This window comes from Papaver somniferum, chromosome 8 (genome assembly GCF_003573695.1).
Source record: "Papaver somniferum cultivar HN1 chromosome 8, ASM357369v1, whole genome shotgun sequence".
Lineage (NCBI taxonomy): Eukaryota > Viridiplantae > Streptophyta > Magnoliopsida > Ranunculales > Papaveraceae > Papaver > Papaver somniferum.
In genome coordinates, this window is record NC_039365.1 from 3,080,213 (window position 1) to 3,094,190 (window position 13,978).

The 13,978-nt window shown below is 38.0% G+C and overlaps 1 protein-coding gene and 1 pseudogene across 1 annotated transcript; both read left to right on the forward strand.

Moving 5' to 3' along the window:
* The first annotated feature begins 6,690 nt into the window (after positions 1 to 6,690).
* On the forward strand, positions 6,691 to 8,137 carry LOC113304930 (UPF0481 protein At3g47200-like). The gene is made up of 2 exons (XM_026554050.1): positions 6,691 to 7,266; positions 7,433 to 8,137. Exons 1-2 carry the CDS (start codon positions 6,691 to 6,693, stop codon positions 8,135 to 8,137), a joined length of 1,281 nt encoding a protein of 426 aa, XP_026409835.1.
* A 4,332-nt stretch (positions 8,138 to 12,469) lies between these two features.
* Positions 12,470 to 13,451, forward strand: LOC113303135 (annotated as a pseudogene).
* Positions 13,452 to 13,978: the final 527 nt, after the last annotated feature.

The window sequence follows — 13,978 nt, forward strand, 5'->3', positions numbered from 1 at the left end:
GGTCTTATTGTTGCCTTTTACTGATATGATATAATTGATTTTCATAAAGAAGAAGAACTTTTTCATTTGCATTCATACTCTTGATTAGTACAATTCTGGTATCTTCTTTCTTTATTTATTCTCCTACATAATAACTTCCTCTTAAAGAACTTTATATTTGAGATAACTTGTTCATTTCTTTCGCCTTTTATGCTTCATTGAGTTCGCGTACGTTTTCCAATATCTGTGCTTGCATACGTTCTATCTCTTCTGGTATGCTATGACTGCCGCATGAACCATATTTCTTCAAATACATTTGGTTCCAGAGTTGACCAGGCGGTTTTCCTTCTTTGTCATCTATTAATTCAAACATTCCATCTCCCAAAACTCTCTTCACCCTATATGGTCCATCCCATGCTTCTGCCAAGCTTCCTTTACCATTTCTATGGTATGATGGTTTATGCCTCAGCACCAATTCACTCGCCTGAAATTCAGTCTTTCTGATTCTCTTGTTGTATTCATGCACTGCCATTACCGCTTCAGCATTGATCTTGTTAAGTTCTCCACTTTTGGACACAACATCAACTATTAGCCTTTCACCTCTTTTGCCTTCTCATATTTCCTTTTTCCAATATTTTCGCTTGTTTGCACACTCTTCACTTTTATTGACATCAATATCATGGCAGTTCTTTCCCTTGATCAGATCCCTTCTTATTATTCCTACACCTTGAGGTAAGCGAAACTTGATCCATTGATGGAAGGTTGAAGCCACCCCAGAATGCCATGTAATCAAGATCTTCCGATCAAGGCATTATACGGAGATTCCACACCAACAACGTAAAATACCATTTCTGTGGATACGCTCTTTAGAGGAATTAACATCGTTATTTCGCCCTTTGGCTTATTAGATATTCCGTTGAAACCGTAGATATTATAGATTGATGGAATGAGGTTCTCATATCTTCCACCCATAGTTTTGTATGTATGATAGAACAGTATATCTAATGAACTACCAGGATCTATCAGTATTCTATTTATAGCCCATGTGTCTGCGTCATCCTTCGCATCTTCATCAGTTTTTTCGTTTGGGTTGATTTCCAACTTGACCACTAATGGGCTCTCTCATGATGTTCTCCACCTCCTGGTACTTCTTCTGTGGTAAAAGAAATAGGTTGTCTCCGCCAATCTTTCGGTGGTGATACCTTTTCCAGGTTGAGTATCTCTCTTCCATCATCATCTCTTGCATAAACTAGGCTTAGGAAATTATCGTGAAAATCTTCTATGCTTCTGAAAGAATGTATTATCGAGTTGCAATATAAATTCTTCGCCTTCACTCCTACTTCAATCAAATATGTGTTCATTCCTGCCTCCATACCTTGTGTAGGCCCTTCTGGTGGTGGTGGTAGATTCTGTTGTGGTTGCACTAGAAAGTGGTTTAACTTCCTCTGGTCAATCATTCTGAGTATATTTTTCTTTACATTTCTGCAATTATTGGTGGTGTGACCGTGGAAATGATGATAAGCACAGAATTCTCTACTTCTTCTCCCTGGTGGTGGCTCATTTCCCATATTTGGTGGTTCTGGGATGTCTTCCATTAAAATTACAACTTCCCAGATTTTGTCTATCGCGGTGTTTAGATGCGGCATCTTTATCTGCTCCCAAACCACTTTGGTACCTCCTGGGCCTTGGTTATAATATTGCTTTTGCCCTCCATAACCTTCTGGTTGATTATCAAGCCTTTGAATCTTGTTATTTCCTCCATGATTATTGAACTGTCTTTCTCTGTACTCTCTTTCAAACTCTTCTTGATCTCTACTGCCCATGGCTACTAGCTTTTGCTCTTCTTCCATTACTTTCTTTCCTTGACTCCCTTGGGATGTACTTGCAACATCATTTGTTGTTCTTGGAAGTATTCTGATATTCCCTTCATTTGCGTTTGTTACCACAACTGGGTAAGACTCCATTTCTCGTTATTTTTCATCAAGAGCTATGTATTCTTCCTGGAACTCGCGTAACTCCGCCATGTTTATTGTATCTTTTGTCCTGAAGATCTGCGTATACAATAAATCTGTAGGAAAAAGTGCATTAATGAAGGCTAATATAAGGTTTCTCTCATTTACTCGTCCGACCATTTCACTACACATGCTCCTCCAACGCGTGGTTAAATTTCACAAGCTCTCATTGGTTCTTCCGCGTAAACTAAACACCTTTTCAATCCCTGGGCGTAACATGTTATTGCTGATGTATTGTCCTAGGAAGATGTTTTGTAAATGGTGAAATCATCTAATGGTTCCAACTGGCAGTCCTTCAAACCATTGCAAATCTTCTCTTGTTAGGCTTGCCGGGAAATATTTACATAGCACCGCATCGTTTTCTTCCCACTGTAATAGAGACCGGCTATACACTCTTATATGTTGTATTGCACATGTGCTTCCATCAAAGATGTTAGTAAATACAGGTAAGGTGCATTTAGATGGTACTGCTGCGAGTTGTATCTGTATTGCGAATGACGTTTTCCCCGCTTCTTCTATTGCTTCATCCAATTGTCGCCTACCTCCATCTCTCCGCATTGTCATCATTTCTCTTATTTCTGCTAATTCTCTGAGGATTTCTTCGCTCATGATTTGGTCTTCATCTTGCTGCATTGGTCTTTTCAACCTTGCTTGTCTTACTCTGTTATCATGTCTAATTTGACGCACAACCTCTTGTATCTCTCTCTCTTCAGCCTCCTCTATCCTTCTTTTGCGTCTTTCTCTTTCATCCCTTGCATGTTCCTGTGCGGCATTATTTCTTTCAGCTTCCTCTGCTCGGTCACGTTGATTTCTTAACATTTCTATTCCTTGCAATATAATTCTTCCCTGCTCTGCATTATCTTCATCATCTTGGTCATCATGTGTGAGGTAACGTTCGCCTTATTGTTCACGTCTATGGCCTCTATAACCCTCTTGCATGCGGTAATTATCGCCCTGTTGGACGTACCGATCGTCAGCTGGTTCTTGCTATATGCAATGTCCACCGCGTTGGCCTTGTATGTTATCATGTTGTTGAAAATTTTCAACAATGTTGCCTAAAGGTTGTTCTTGTTTGGTATCTCTTCGGCCGGATTGGCTATGTCTTGACGTACTCCTGCTTGTCCTTGACCTTGATCTTGCACATGTTGTGCTTCTTGATCTTTGTTCCTGTAATCTTATATTCTCTTAGCTCAATATTTTGACGCGTCAAATTCGCACGTTCTTCATCTTCTCTCCTTCTTTCTGCAACCAATCTTTGTCGAAGTTCCTCGATTGTTATGTTTTTTCGTTCCCTTCTATCAGTCATGCGTCTCCAGTTCTTTTCTCTTCTTCTTCTGTTGAATTTGTATTTGTAGTATGATTGCTCACTCTATCGTAGTCGAATGTATTGTTCTCCATTGGTTCTTGTTGGATCTGAGTTTGGGATTGATTTCTTCTACTGTTCCTTTCTCCCATCCTTGAGGACTCAGCGATTTCGCTTATTCTTCTTCCCGCGATCCTTCTGCTCCTTCTAGTTGCTATTGCTTATTCTCCCGTAGATTCTTGTCTCACCATCTTTGCTTTCTTGTAACAATAAAAGAAAAACTGTTCTCTAAAGAACTGAAAACTTGAAAAATGAAGATAGTTTTTATGAGATTGTAACTTTTTATTAAAATTTTTAGATCTAAACCTCTGAACTTTCAAAGATTCCTAATAGGGCGACGAAAAACTATGAACAATTTTCAGCTTTTTTTTTCAAGTAGATTCACCAACAGAGTATATCATTCCGAGCTGATTTCTAGCGCCAAAATGTAGTTGCAAGAAATCCACACCCTTAGTAAAATCTATAGAACAATCTAAGTAATCATCATAAGAATCATAAGAACTTTTATTAAAATCTTTAACTTAGATACAAAGTAATGAGAAAACCCTAACTTGGAAAGCATATAATCTTTCTCTCTCCTAAATATCTTGTCTAAGCTCTCAAAAAGATCTCTCCTTCAATACAAGGTTGCTCGGCTCCTTATATAGGAGTTTACATAGTGGATGACAGCTAATAAAGCCCCTAATTTCGGATCTGACTTGCGTCTATCATTGACGCACGGTTTCTTTACTACCGCACGACTCTTCACACTTTACTCGTGATTCAGGTGACGTCATATGATTCGTCATTCTGGATAAGTAGAACGAGTTTGTCTTCGCTCATTCATTATGGACATCATTTCGCAAAACTGATAGGTGTGCGGTATTTTGTACCCACATGACTAAATCGACATAACAAAGTAAGTCGATTCAAGTTTCATGTACTGGAAGTTACATGCATTTGAACCGTCTTTACTAAAACACTCACTATATATTTTAATTTATTTAATTACTCATAAATCAGACGCACGACGTCTACTCTTTTTTCTCACACACAAAGTCCTTTCACTTCCTCTCAATATGCGTTAGAATTCAATTAATCAGACAATCAAAGCCTACTATTTAGCATAATAATGGCTGAATCCCGCTCTCCTCTATATATACCCAACCGAAGCACCATTTTTCCTCATACGGTCTGATCTCTTTATCTCTTGCATATTTCCTGTCAAACTCATTAATCTTTCAGGCAAGATTATGGCTCCCGTCAACGCAAAATTGGTTCTTATGTCCGTCAACGCAAAATTGGTTCTTATGTTGGTCATTGCAGCCCTTATTTATGTGTTCTGCCCCATCTTGGGGATCTCTTGGGATATATATCTTCCTCTATATGGCATGTATATCTTTGTGTAAATTGGAGAAAATGGAGGTCCCAACCTTCCCTAGTGGGAATCGAACCCCCTACCTCCCGCCCGCACTATGGACGAAAGGGGATTCCTTAACCACTGTACTAGACAGTTGTTGGCGCTTCTTCACTTCACACTCTACTGCACCTCGTTCTTCACCGGCACAACTCACTCCTGCTCAGTCACCTTTCGTTGGACCAAATACTCACTCTTTGGTGGTCGTATAGATAACTAGGACAGTAGGACTTCACTTCGAAGGACTAGTTCTTGAACTATTTATTTGGCTTCAATTCCTCCGATTAGGTTTTATTTATGTTTTGTTATTTCTTAGGGTCTTTCTCTGTTTGAGGTCATAAGCAGTGATTGTTTGCTTTAATTTGCTATATGTAGTGTTCTTCTCTTTCCATGAATAAGCTTATGGTAACGTTAGTTGATAATGTTTGTGTCATTGTTAAGTTTCTTGGTTATCATTCACTTTTTATTTTTTTTTTGTTTGCAGTAAATATGAACAGCTTTATTATGTCTGTTTTACTATTTACATTTAACCACAAATTTGAAGCAATATGAGTCTTGTTTGGTTGGTGACTTTCGAAGAAAAAAATCCTCGTGGGTTTGAGAAAATCAATCAATAGTAGCGGATACTTGCAAACCAGATCTGGTAACAAACTGCTTAGCAAAAAGACGAGATGAGTAAAACTTCCTAGTTTCCACTACAATTTTCTTCCTGTCATAACAAAAATTACAATCAATCATATAAGATAATTGATGCTATTTACTCCGAGGAATATAGGATCAAGTAATATTTACTCCAAGGGTCTCAAGGAAACTATTTATCGGCTAGTACCCACCAGCCATGCAAATGCCACACATTTTGGTATTCAAATGTTAGATTAAATTCTAAAGGAAATATAAATAAGGGCCTAGCACATGCTGAAAGTAGCGACCAGTTAAGCAAGCATCTCTTCTGACTTGCAGTTCAGTACTCAGTCAGGTATCCAATTTGTAAACCGCACAAAAAGCAATCCTCGTCCTCCCGCCTCCTAATCTATTCTACAAATAACAACCTAAATCTGTATCTGGATGCATTTGATCTTTTCTGTTCTGCACTCTTCTCTTTTCGGTCTTCTCATTGATTGCTGCAAGATCAACTAACTAGGTTTTCTCATATAACCTTAAAATAATTTGGTGACGAAGAGTCGAAGACAAATTATATAATCTGTTGCCTTTTATGAATGTATATATAGATATTGTTGTATTCAGAACGTCAAAGTCCTACTATGCCAATATAGAATGTTTACTGCTTTGGGTTACCCTAGCTAGTTTCTGTCACAGCTAAAGTGCTTGAAAAAGACATTTAAAACTACTACTTGTGACCTTTGCATATAAAGAAAAACAGTTTTGCAAGCAAAATTAAGCTTCAACACACTGGAAATAGTGGTTCAATTTTCAATGTAAAGCATGAGGAAGAAAGAACCTACCAAATAGGAGAGTAAACATCAAGATTGTCACTACTCAGCTAGCTGTTCTGATAGACTTCGAAATAAATAAATGAAATCCACAACTAATGCCTGAGTATATATAGTACTTCTAGAATTTTGTTTCCTTTTTCTTTTGGACAGGAGTAGAATAAAAGCAAAGAATTAAAGAGTTTCAAAACCTTTACTAATTATTAAAGGAACTCTGATTGTAACTTGCTGAAAATGGAAATCTTATGGTATTTTATCATCAGTTATTTTCTGCATGATCCCTTAACAAGAAAAAAACACACAAATCTAAATATTCAGTTCCGAAAAAGCAAGGTATATTAACCCGACAAAATATTTCAAGTTACTGTATTAGATTTACATTAATTTTATTAATTACTAACCTATATATATAATGTCTTCCTAAATTTTTAGTTGAAAGATAATTAGCTGTTAATAGTCATGATTAAGAGACAGCGGAGAATTAAAAATATGGAAGAAGCTGCATGGTCATCGATAGCAGATATCGACCTGGAAGCCGGAGATCCTTACAAAGAATTAGAACTCATAATACAAGAAGAGAAACAACCCATATTCAAACTACCTGCGTCGCTCAAAATGGGAAATGTGAAAATGTATGAACCACAAGTAGTTGCTATAGGTCCATACCATTATGGTAAACCTCACTTGATTCCAATGGAAGTTCACAAGAAAAGAGCATTAATCCACTTCGTCAAGAGATCAGGCGTTCCTCTTCAAACTTACATCGATGAACTTATGAAAGTTGTGGATGAATTAAAGATGTCTTACGCGCAGCTGGATCAAGAATGGAAAGATGATGATAGGAGATTCATTGAGCTCATGATTGTCGATGGATGCTTCCTTCTTGAATTCTTGGCTGTTGGTACAAAGGTATCTATCGATGATTACGCTCGTAGTGATCCCATGTTCAGCTTTCAAGGGAAGATTGTTAACTATGATTCTGCAATTAAAGACTTGTTGACAGTTGAAAACCAACTTCCTTATCTTGTTCTTACGACTTTACTGTCCGTTGCACGTCCAAATGAGGTGAGAATCAGTAACATACATATGCAGTTTCCATCTTTAGTTCATATGATAATAATGTGGTTCCGACATCTCGGCCATTTAAATAATGCATTATTGCAGTTTCTTATAGAATTTTACAACAGCGCTTCTTTGATACGTGTGTTTTTGTTTGCACTCTTGAATGCAGGATGCACACGACACCATATCAGATATGATGCTGTGCCACAACGAAGGTCCACGCCGTCATATTCTCGACCGCTATGCAGAGAGAGTACTTGAGGCACCAGATTTGGAACTGGAGAGAGGAATGAAATTACCTACCGGATATTCAGCGTCAGAGCTGTACTACCAATTTGGCATACAATTCCGTAGGGTTGGTGGCTATAAAAGTATCAAGTTCGACGATAAACAAGCAATCCTAACCCTTCCTCCTATTATGATCCACGACGATCACCAAAACCCATTTCTCAATATGAGAGCATTCGAAGTTTGGGTGAGCAAAGATTTGAAGTTTCACTCTTTCATTTACCTCATTAAAACTCTTGTTCAGTCAGTCAAGGATGTCGCGTTGCTAAGATGTCAAGGGATTATAGTTGGTCCCTTAGACCACGAATCTGTCCTTAAATCTATTCAGGTTTTCACCAAGGACATAGGAATGTTCAATGTGGAATCTGAACCTATTGTTGCACTTCAGAAGATGAATGAGTATTGCAAACGAAGATCAGTCATGTGCTGGAGAATGTGCAGGATTTGGATTTCGAATCTCTATGAAAATTACTTTAGTAATCCATGGACTACTATGTCAGTAGTAGCAGCTGCTATTCTATTGGCCCTTACTGTTGTGCAAACCATTTACACTGTTCGCTCTTCTAGGTGCGACAAAAAAATGTAAAAAGATAGAAGGTTTTGTGCACAGGAGCGTATACCCTGTTTTTTTAGCCCAACGAGTCTTCTTTCTTTCGTTCGTTCTTTCTTTCTTACCTAACCGCTTGAAAGATAATAATGCGCAGGTTACATTTTTGTTAGCCCAACGAAGGTTACATTTTTCCTGGTAAAATTAAGTAAGTCGATTCAAGTTTCACTGGATTGAAGGTTACATTTTAACAGCCTTGACTCAACATGCATTAAACTTTTAATTTATTTACAATTACGTTGATTGCCATTAAATCAAACCCACGATTACTCTCCCAAATACATTCATTTTCTCTAAAATATGCGTTAGAATCCAATTAATCAGACAATCAAATCCCAGTATGAGCACCATAATGGCTTCATCCCCACTCTCATCTATATATATATATATCCAACCCTCGAGCACCACTTCCTCACACAGTACTTTCTTTATCTCTTGCATTTTTCCAGTTTCAGACAAAACTATGGCTCTTCCCAACGGCAAGTTGTTTCTTGTGTTAGTAATTTCATCTCTTATGACCAATACGACAACAGTAGAAGCTTCCAGGGACTTGGCTACCACAATTCTTCACTCGGTTGGTCATAACTTAGATGCTCGGATCAATGGAGAAGACGGTGCAGGCATGGCTGAATGCTGGAAAGTTACGATCTTGCACTAATGAAATCATACTTTTCTTCATGGATGGAGAGATGTATCTAGGAATTGAATGTTGTAGAGCTATCCGTATTATAACTCGTGAATGTTGGCCTTCTATGCTTAATTCCATAGGCTTTACTGCTGACGAGGGAGACATTTTACGTGGTTATTGTGATGCTTCTCACTCGACTGCATCTCGTTCTTCACCCGTTACTATGCTTCCACAGGTACAGACCCCTTCTCTGTCACTTTTTATGGGACCAAGTACTCCCCCAGCAGTGGTCGGATAGATAAGAATCAGAGATACCTCGAAAAGGGCTAGTAATTGAACCAATCTATTTGTTATCAAGTCCTCTTATAAATGGGTTTTGCTTATATTTGTTATATACTTATTACTTTATTAGGGTCATTATCTATTTGGTGTCATGAGGGGTGATTGTTTGTTTTACTTTGTACTCCTCTCGTCTTTTAATGAATCATGAATAATCATATGGCAGTACTAGTAGTTGAAAAGGTTTATGTTGTTAACTTAAGTTTCTTTGTGGTCATTCACCTGAAATTTTTCATGTTTGAGGACGTAATATGAACAACTTCATATCTATCTCACTATTTACTTGAAACCTCAAATCTGAAGCAAAATCAGTCCGGTTTTATGCCTTTTGACTTGAAAAAACGTCATAAGTTTGAGAAACTTGATCTAGTCTTACGCGTCTCTGTTAAATTTCTCCAAATAGATGGACTTCTTCGGAATTTCCATTCAGTTGTACTCAACTCTATTAATCATAAATAAGCTTCTGGTCGGCAGCAGTAGCTGAGTAGGTGCATATGTTGTGAAGTTTCTTGGTTGTCGTTCACTTATTAAGATTTGGATTATAAACAGATATATGCCTGATTTTCAACCCTATAGACAACAATAGGCCTATTTTTTTTTTCAAATTTGCAAATCTAGGCCTACATCCATGTTTCCATCCAACTCTGTTAGTTTTGTCAATTTCTCGGTCAACAAGGTCAATGTCTCCTCGGATAAGATGAGATAATGGTGGACACATTACCCTTTTACCCTTAATACACGTGTAACCATCTTGGTGTTTGATGTGAGTATAGTTGTAATCCCAAAAACAATCAACGACTTATATTAGACAAAATAGAACGTAGCCACGTGTATTTATTTTGTCCACATATCTTATTACAGCACGGCTCTATGACATCCAACGGCTTACACTATCCAACGCCACAGTATAGTAGTAATTATTGGTTGCCACGTGTAATGATATTGTCCACATATCTTGTTCGAGCAAATCTTTATGAGATCCAACGTCTGGGCGCCTTAGTCTTGTTCGTTTTATCACCAAACCAATGGAGAATAAACGTTTTCTTCTTCGTTTCTCCTCTTCTTCTGTTGGGTGTTGGTGAGTTTTGACTGAGAGAATCAATTGATGAAACAATATAGATGTTAAGGAGATGGTGTCGTTACAAATCATGATGAATAATAATTAGGATTGTTATGGTTTTCGATTGAGTTGATAAATCAGGGTTAGGGTTTCTAGAGATGTCTGAGAGTTTATGTGGAATTAAGGGACGGGTGTTACTGAATCAGATCGAGGCAATGATGAAACTAATTCAATTGCAATGGATTTGTTGGTGATAGCTGAGATATGAAATTGTGCTGCTACAGGATGGAATTCGAGATATCAGAAGATAGGAATGAATCAAGAAGAATTGGTGATGGCGATGAACAGATCGGAGAAATTGGTTCTGGTGGTCACTGTCAATTGATTAATGTGATGAAGGGATTTGTGATTACATTGATTTGAAATAATGTTGGTGCTATTGTGATGCCGATGGAAGAACCGATGAGGAATGGGGCTGAGACAAAGATGATGATTCTGCTGTTAATTGCGGTGAATAATAAGATGGGGTTCTGAGATATATTTAAGGGTTTGCTGGAAAGGGGTTCTGTTGTTCAAAGAGGGGTTTTGAGGTTGCAGGAATCTGGTGGGTATTGTGTCGGTGAAATTGCAGATGGAATGAATAGATGTATGCTTAGGAACTTGACAGTGGTTAGCAATTGCAGGTGCAGTTCAACTGGTGTTGTTAGTGTTGTCGGTGTTTAACAGAAGAATTAAGAAGGAAATGAGTAGTGGTTGTTTGAAGCTGAGATTGCAGGGCATGAATTGATGCATTGGCTGAGCAGAGAATGAAAAGAAAGTGTGCAGTGGTAGTATTGTTGCAGAGTGGTTTTGAATATGAAGATACGACTGCAGTTGGAGATGAAGGGATCCGTTAGAGTTGGAAATGTACTGATTGTTTATAAGGGTTCAAGAGGAGATGTTGTTTTGCAGTTGAGAACATGAAGCTGATGTTAGACAGTTGGTGTTGATGGTGGTAGTCAGTGTGATTGTTACAAGAAAGGAGACAAATAATTGAAGTTGGTATTGCTGAGAAGTTTAAGTTGTGGCGGTCTAGGAGTTTTTGCTGATGTTCAAGTGCTTAGATGCTTATTACAGCAACAAGGAGTCATGGCTGATGCTGGTGAACTGCAGGGGAAATGGTTATGTTATTTCGTTGATATGTTGGTGGTATTGCTGCAATTGGTTCGTGTTCATGTGTAGATGATGAGGAAGTGAAGCTGTATCATAGTACAGTTTGGCAATGAACTGATGGGTGTTGGAATTGCACTCAAGGTATGCTGAGAATGGACAGGGAAATGATGGTGATTACAGTACAAGAGATGCTTGAGATGAAACTGCAAGTAGATGTATGTTAGGAGGTGAAACTGCAGGGAAAGAGTGATATAATGGCCTGAAATTATGACCTCGAAATGACCAGAAAACGGTCAGAACTTTGTTCAAATCCAGTTCAGCCGAGTTGATTCAGTGAGTCGGATAACTGATTCAGATGGTGACATGTACACATGATGACGTGTACTGATGGTCATGTATACAAACTTAACCGAGCTAACAAGAAACTCAACGTTGTTAACAAGAGACTCAATGATTTGAGGGCTTAAATATATTTTTACTTTGCACTAACGGTGCTAAAAAAGTGGATAACCACCGTTAGTGCAAAGTAAAAAAGTGGTTAAACACCGTTAGCCTTTTTTCAATAAAAAAATCAAAACCCGCCTAGATTTGTAACTTTCAAAAAAAGGGGTCTATGATTGTCATCCTAAAAAAAACAGGCCTATATCTGTTTTTCACCCTTAATATTTCATGTTTGAGTAAATTCGAGCACAACTTCATTTGTGTGTTTCTCTCACTATTTACACCAAACCCCAAATCTCAATCAAAAGCAGTCTGGTTTTTGTGCCTTTTGACAAGAAATCGTCTTAAATTTGATTAATCTAACAATACACCTAGACTCTAAAACGTCAAACTTTGCAGTAGCGATTAAACATTGTGATGAAAGTAGTGTGGTAGTTTCCCAACGGGGATATAGAATACATTTTAGATTAAGGAGTCCATGTCTTTGATGACAGCGATTCTTCCTATTTTCTGAATATGCCTCGTGAATATACCGGATGAGTCATAATATCCGTATACAAAATTAATTACTTGATATTCTATGCTGTAGTACATGCTGGTGTTGTTATCCTTAAAAAACACTATAAATTCTCTGGAGTTTTTTGAAGAGGAGTAGTATCCCAAGTTTTCTTGATCTGCAATAATCCAGAAAATGGAAACTATTGGAGTTCTAATGCTATGTTCAAAGTGTACCCTACTTGAAGAAGCACTTGATAAGAAATTTAAGCTCTTCAGGTTATGGAATTTCCCTGATCAGAAAGTGCTTCTTAAAGAGAATTCCAACTTTATTAGAGCAATAGTACGTGGAGGAAATGCTGGTGTTGATGAAGAATTGATCGATTCATTACCTAAATTGGAAATCATTTCGAGTTTTAGTGTTGGTCTAAATATGGTCGATTTAGCTAAGTGTAAAGAGAAAGGAATAAGAGTTACTAATACACCTGACGTATCGACCGAAGATGTTGCTGATATAGCTATTGGTTTGATGTTTGGCTACTTCGAGAACAATTTGCCAGAGTGACCGATATGTTAGAAATGGATTGTGGGAACTAGGTGACTTCAAAATGACTACAAAGTTCAGTGGCAAAAGAGTAGGTATCTTGGGTTTGGGAAGGATTGGTTCAGCTATTGCCAAGAGAGCTGAAGCTTTCAGTTGTCCTATAAGTTACTACAGCAGAAACGAAAAGCCTTATTCAAAACACCGTTACCATTCGAACATCTTGGACTTGGCTTCCAACTGTGATATTCTCGTGGTTGCTTGTCCACTCTCCCAAGAAAACCGTCATATTGTCAACCGTGAAGTGATGGACGCACTAGGTCCAAAGGGAGTCCTCATCAACATCGGTCGTGGTGCTACAAGAGAGCTGAAGCTTTCAGTTGTCCTATTGTCAACCGTCATGTTGATGAAGTTGAGCTCGTTTCGGCATTGGTTGAAGGCCGTTTAGGTGGGGCTGGTCTCGATGTATTTGAGGTGGAACCTCAAGTACCAGAGCAGTTGTTTGCCCTAGACAACGTGGTGCTACAACCACGTTGGGAGTGGCACATGGGAAACTCGTGTGGATATGGGAAAACTTGTGATTATGAATTTGGAAGCTCACTTTCTAAACAAGCCTCTGCTGACTCCAGTTATTTGAGGCGGGGATCGATATTTCTTAAGCAATATGTTACGTTGTGTGTGTTCACGGTACGTTGTAAGTATGTTCATGCACAAATTAGTGTGTTCTCAGTTTGGTGAAGCTTAAAATAAACTGAGATTTCTGAATGTGTGCCTATCAATGTTTTTCACTAATTTTATTTTAACTTGTTTCCTTTCTAATCTAAAGACTTTTTTCTACTCTAAAGACTTAAACAAATAAAGCTCTTACGTTACGGTGAGGAAACCCTAACTTCTCATCGACCGAAATAAGGTTTTTCTTTCAGTTTTGTGAAAGGATAATAATAGAATTTCTTCTCTTCCCTGAAGAGAAGACTATTTTATCGATGTTTGACTCCGCAAAGCATTCACCAACTTAGCAAATACAAATACTCGGGCTGGGTACTATAGTGAGACAACAAGTAAGGCTAGTGAGACAGGTACTATAGCCTCAAACCAAGCAAAGAAGGTTGAGTTTGGTAATGTTTTTATTTTTCCAAAACCACTCTCAAAACCTATATATCTTAA